At 47.7% G+C, this 6,000-nt stretch overlaps 1 protein-coding gene across 1 annotated transcript; it reads left to right on the top strand.

Moving 5' to 3' along the window:
- The first annotated feature begins 933 nt into the window (after positions 1 to 933).
- Positions 934 to 3,395, top strand: LOC129602248 (kelch-like protein 3). Its single transcript, XM_055501243.1, has 4 exons — positions 934 to 1,013; positions 1,526 to 2,135; positions 2,330 to 2,398; positions 2,930 to 3,395. The coding sequence occupies exons 2-4, from the start codon at positions 1,811 to 1,813 to the stop codon at positions 3,181 to 3,183; spliced, it is 648 nt and encodes a 215-aa protein (XP_055357218.1). The 5' UTR covers positions 934 to 1,013; positions 1,526 to 1,810; the 3' UTR covers positions 3,184 to 3,395.
- Positions 3,396 to 6,000: the final 2,605 nt, after the last annotated feature.

Raw genomic sequence — 6,000 nt, 5'->3', positions numbered from 1 at the left:
GAACTCTCCAACTAGATGTTGCATGTTAGCGGTTTTTTCATGAGTGTACTGGCAACACGGTCAGAGTGTTGGGTATGTCAACGGCAAAATAGACGGATTTTCGCCTAGAAACGTTTAATGCTGTGAAAATTAAGAAAAACTCATCGAAAACTACTAAATGTCAGTAAATCCCAATGAAATTTTTGTTTTTCTACGTGTTTTTCCATATTTAACGTCCACAACGGGCCGCGGCCCTGGGCCGGGCCGGCCCAACACTAACATGGTGTCATAAAACAATGCGAAAACATGTTTGGCAGCACGCAAAAGGAAAATTTTCCTGGTATGTACACGAATTCGGGACACTTCCAATGCACCGGGGCACTTCCCTAAGTTCCCTTAAAGTAAAATTTTTTTATTGGCAATAGCCTCCGAGATAACAAAAAATGCTAGCGCGACCATCCCTACTTAACAGTTAAAATTTTTGATGATTACAAAAACAATCAAAGTCTCTGTCATCTCTCGGGTAAAAAGGTAACGTAGTCAAACGAGCCGTAGCATTTCCTTTAACAACAGCAAGACTAAAACGCTGCTAAACGGTTTGCAAAAAAATTTGATCGTAAAAAAATTACCGGTAACCGGCAACTGGAGAAAAGCAGCAGTACGCGCTTCTCCAATTAAATCCCGAATTTCGCGACCTATAAAATGTAGCGGTGCACTTAAAGCCGGACCGAAAACTCCCAGCGTTTCACTCACTGAAGGATGAAAATTTATTTGCAGCTGAATGAAGTGATCGCATCGGATAAGGTGGACGTGGCCAGTGAGGATCTAGTGTGGCAGGCGGTGCTGCGCTGGCTGGATCACGACCGCCCCGGACGACTGGCGCACGTGCCCGCAATCCTGCAGAATGTCCGTGATGCCTTTCTGAGCGACCAGGGTCGGCAGGAGTACACAGAGACGATGGCCAGCGCGTCGCCGGTGATAGTCGTTGTGCCAGTTGACCGGCGCGACGAACACCACACCACGGCATTCCTGGAGTAAAGAAATCCTAGAGCCTAGAGGGTCTCAATCTTTTACAGTCCATTTCCTAATTTTTGGTTCAGACGTGAGAACAAGGGGCATGGTTTGTACACAGACTTACAGAGAATGAGAATGTCACGTATTACCAATTACGTATATTTATTTATTCCGCGAGCCAACCAGGGAACTAACTCATCTGTAGACTGTATGTCAGGAATGTAAATATTCATAAAGGTTAACGTTGCTAAGCACTTGAAGTCATATACTAAGTACATGCCGTCACAGAGAATGTGTCGGCTCGGAGCGCTCACATACATCCATTCAGATTAAAAATCAGTGTGCAGTGATAGTACAGCAAGGACTATCGCATACAACCCCATATGCACTACAAAAAGTTTAAGCCAAAAATTAGGGAAAGGTCTGTACCCTTCGGGCATCTATGGAACGGATTCTAGTTAACTGTAAAACTGCATAAGAATAACATAAGAAAACATTGAAATAATGTTTTTTATTGGTGTCAGTTGCACAGGACGTCATCGTATGCTTGGGTGGACGCGGCCAAGAGGAAGAGCCCAGCGAGTTCACTGCAGTGGACGTCTTCAGCCCATCGATACCGGCAGTATGGCGCCTAGAGGAATGTCTGCCGGTTCCAATCGGTAGCTGCGGCGCCGCGCTGCTGGACGCTAGTTCCATTCTTATCTGCAGTTTTAGCGACGTCGCGAGGCTCCAGCGCAGCACCAGCTACACGCACCCGAGTGGCGAATGGTGCCGGGGGGCCGAGAAACTGACCTGGCGCCATTCGGAAGGCGTGGCGATGCTGAATGGGCGTCTGTACGCTGCCGGTGGCTATGAGTTGGAGGATTCCACGTTTGAGTTGCTGTCGTCCGTAGAAGCGTACGATCCCGAGAGCGATGTCTGGAGCGAGGTGGCTGCATTGCCGCGCCGTCTGGCGTCCTTCGCCATCGTGGCGTGTGACGGGCGGCTGTATGTCTTTGGAGGAGAAGACGGCGAGGAAGCGTGCGGTTCGACGTTCTACTATGATCCCGCTGCGAATGCCTGGGACACCCTAGCCGACATGCCCACCGGACGCGCCGGTTGCGTGGCCTGTGTGGCTCCCAGCGGGTTGATTTACGTTGTCGGTACGCGCCGGGAAGGGAGAATTAAACGACAGGATTGTTAATAGTTAATTACAAATAATATTAATCCGCCCATAGCCTGTTAGTATACTACACGTACGGCTTTAAAATTGCATGTTCTCGGTTATGTAAAGAATTTTAGTCGCAGGAAAACTGATGCTTGCTGTAACTTCCTAATCCATTATTGAATTGCTTAGGTGGAAACGGAGAAATGGGACGGTGTGTGGAAGTATACGATCGCGTGGCCAATCAGTGGCAAAAGAAAGGTAGGTGGTTTTCGCTGTTCTGTAGAATCAATATGAGAGTATAGGAAATTAGGATCAGCAGCCGAGCCGAGTTGCTAGGTCAATAGTTAATTTTATAGGTACTGCATATAATGCAGTCAGTTACTTACATTCGGGGCAATAGGCAGTTATATGCTGGTGTAACCGGTAGAACGAAATCCCTACAAGTATAAACGCGTTATATATGTGTTATGGGTACGATCCCCGAGCAGGATAGCATTGAAGAAGTGTTTTTGTTATGGATTTTTGTTTTAGTACTCAGTATGTCCTTGTACGTTATGCTTATTAAAAGCTTTACAGGTCGTATCTGTTAGGGTGAGTCCGATATTCCAAGCGAATCATTACGATACAGCAACTCCACCTCGCGGTGTGGCTTCGCATACTGTATCTGTAGATACGGTCACTGCATACAGCCACCTCGATTGCAGCAGCGGAGCAACCCTACCAGAGCTAGATTCGCTTAGAAATCGGGACCCTTGATGTCGTGGTGTTAACACTGAGTTATGACCACAGGGGATCTGGTTAGGCCGCGGAGCAATCCCGGATGTGTGTGCCTGGATGGGAGGTTGTACGTTCTTGGAGGGTACGCTGTCGTTGGTGAGGAGGAGGAGCAGCATGACAGCATCGAGGTGTACGATGAAGACGCGGATCGCTGGCTTCTGCACGAATGCCAGTTGCCGCAGGCCAAGTCGCGCTTTGGCTGTGTGGTGATGAAACTGAGGCCACCGGCAAAAGTTCCGGCCGGTAAAGACTCGCCAGTTGAATGATGGTTTTCCCTACGAATGCAGAATAAAGGGGCCTGCGTTAAACCCGGAACGGTCGGCGTTGAATAGCAGATATGGAATGATGTTTGTTCGTTCCTCTTTTTTTCCAGGTTAACTTTTCTCGTCTGGGATGTATTACGTTGCGCCGTTTCCGTGCCCTGAATAAGCCGAGCTAGAATAATTGTGATCATAATGTTTGCCTTCTGATGTGATGATAAATGATGATGTATTCCTCGAGTACAGAGTAGAGTTGACGAATTCCGGATCTTTTCTGAGCTCTGATGCTGTTATAGTGCTAGCTTCAATAAGTATCGCGATACAAGTACCAATATAAAACGAGTTTTAGAGCAAAACGTCTCCTCGATGCTATCCTGTTCGGGAGTCGTACCCATCATATAAACCGCATTCCCTCTTCGCATTTGCACAGAAAGCCGCTAATAGGACGCTGTTGCTCGCTTCTGGCTAGCGGCGGTGGCTATACCGTTTCCAACCTTATCCACCAGCTTCTTCGTTCCGTCTCCCCAAGGGCCGTAAATTTCAAATGCTGGGGCGACGAAATTATATCTTGGTTGTAACCGGGCGTGTTTTGTCAGCTTCGCTCTTTCTGCGTGTTCGGCTGCGGCCCCAACGTTTACGGAGGAGCGGTCTCGATGTACGTGGCGGCGAGTGGGCTACGCCAGCCAAACGGCTTTCCGCGCTCCCGCGGGACAAGTGTGATCACGGCTGGTCTTTTTTTATATTTTACGGACAGGCCCTTCGGCTCTATTCTGGCTGGGAAACCGGCCGTCTTCAGTCCTCGTGTAAACTCACCGCTGATACCATCATGTCTGAGCAGTCTACCAGCGGATCGTTTGCAGCGAAGCTCATGGCTACCTAAATCGGCAACCGGTCCGCTATACACACACTCACACGTGCGGGGTTATGAAGGTTATAAACTCGCATGAACGAAGTGTGTAGCCAGCGTATCTGCGCTACAGAGCCGTAAAGAAGCATGAAAATGGCCAGACAGGAAAATACCAGAAACCAACCATTGGCAGAAGAACAGAGTGATGACCTACGCGAAAGCCAGCCCCGACAACCAGTCGTTTGAGTGCGCCCTGAACGAACACTTCCACCAGTCATGTTGGCTGTTTTGATAGAGGTCACGGCTATTTTTTCACGCTGGCTGCGCACCCAGTATTTACTGAGCGCTAATACTTGCGCTTTATTAGCAGCTTAGGAGCTGCACTTAGCAGGCTAAACAGCTGCTGTGTGACGTATCGTGACGTTTATACAGTGTTAAACATCTTCGTAAACTGCTGTTTATGTAATTTTTGTGAACTATCATCACGTAGCTATCCGTGTCCAAAGACGACCGTTTTCTATGCTTATTTCCTAGCGCTACGCTAAAGTTGTGACTGCACGATGCATTATCGGTCGTATGCGGCTACAGTAAAGAGCATTGATGGGATTCGGCGGTATTCTCCGTTACGTATAGTGTAGAAGAAACGAACATATACTTATTACAACAACAATGCAACTGCGTACGTACATAGTCTACGCCAGTTGCCAGGAATAGCATTCGTACAAGACAACCACTTCACGGTTATCATTCCCGAGAACCCTTTACTATCCACTACACTTATGTTTTCTTATTATTTTCATACCTTCTTACATCATTGCCGGCTACTGAAACCGAATGGCGAACAACTGAGGATGCATGGCCAGCATGGGAGACAGATTTAAATTCATAACGATTTCTGGAAAACGAATCTGTGTGCCGGTACAACGGAAATAACACAAATGCCTGGCCCGTACGAGCAGGTAAGCCTCACAGTAACAATAGTTCTACAAACAAACTTGTCATCTCTGTATATGATAATCGATTGATGACGATCTATGATATTATTATCCGCCCTGCGAAGGCGCAAACAGCCAACTAACTCAGACAGCATAGCAACACCAGGGACATTCATTAGGGAATTTTAGATTTCACATGGTTTAGGCTCCGTTCATTAGAAACTACCGCGTCAGATAAACAGTACGTTAGCAGACTAAACGGCGTTTAAAATGCTTGTACGGATGCACACTTGCAGTGACGTACAGCTGAAAAATAAATCGAATCGAGAGTGCCGAGAGCTTGACCAACCTGCTCTCGGGGAGGCGGTTAGAGCACACAGAAAAGATCCAAAGGCAGCATACGCTGGCTTGTCGCTCTAACATATGGCTGAGTCGTTGCATGGATCCACGTAAGGCAGACAGTTTTGACGCGTAAGCCAACGACGTTGGCTTGCGGCGCCTTACGTCGCGAACGGACGTAAAACAACCCGTAACGCCAACTTTTACCCGAACGTCGAACTGGACGTAACTTGTTTTGTGAAATCTAAATTCGCTATTGTCCAGTGGCTACGTACGGTCCAACGGACACAGTCGCACAACATTCGCGAGAATCGTGCATACATGTGCATGTGCGTACGTATACACTATGAAAGTAAAACAAAAACTCAGCCAACTCTCCGAATATTTAGCAAGAAAGGAAGAGAAAACAATTCTAAACAAAAATTTGACGGTTAATAGCGATACTGGTATGCACAGAATCGCCGCACACCCGTCCCGCTGTGCTATCCGTTTCCTGCTACCCATTGAAGCTGGTCTATCCCGGCATGAAGCGTGGGGATAGTCTTTCTGGGCGAGCTTGCGTTGAAGGAAAGTGCCGGGTTCACGCTGTTTACCCCATAAATGGCCAGTTTACTCCACGTGCATATATCCAAACGCCGCAAATGGACATCGTTCCATGCTTTTGGTCTGCTGTCCGAGTAGAATCCACTGAAATCTCAGATC

The sequence above is a fragment of the Paramacrobiotus metropolitanus genome, unplaced genomic scaffold, assembly GCF_019649055.1.
Source record: "Paramacrobiotus metropolitanus isolate TYO unplaced genomic scaffold, Prichtersi_v1.0 Parri_scaffold0000371, whole genome shotgun sequence".
NCBI classification, from domain to species: domain Eukaryota; kingdom Metazoa; phylum Tardigrada; class Eutardigrada; order Parachela; family Macrobiotidae; genus Paramacrobiotus; species Paramacrobiotus metropolitanus.
Note: the sequence above shows the minus strand (reverse complement) of the source record. Positions and strands in the feature narration are given on the sequence as shown.

Excerpts from the sequence above, each read along its gene's own strand:
- LOC129602248 (XM_055501243.1), top strand. The coding sequence starts at position 1,811 with ATGCTGAATGGGCGTCTGTACGCTGCCGGTGGCTATGAGTTGGAGGAT. Across the intron at positions 2,136-2,329 it reads CGGGTTGATTTACGTTGTCG|GTGGAAACGGAGAAATGGGA; the intron begins GTACGCGCCGGG and ends TGAATTGCTTAG. Across the intron at positions 2,399-2,929 it reads CAATCAGTGGCAAAAGAAAG|GGGATCTGGTTAGGCCGCGG; the intron begins GTAGGTGGTTTT and ends TTATGACCACAG.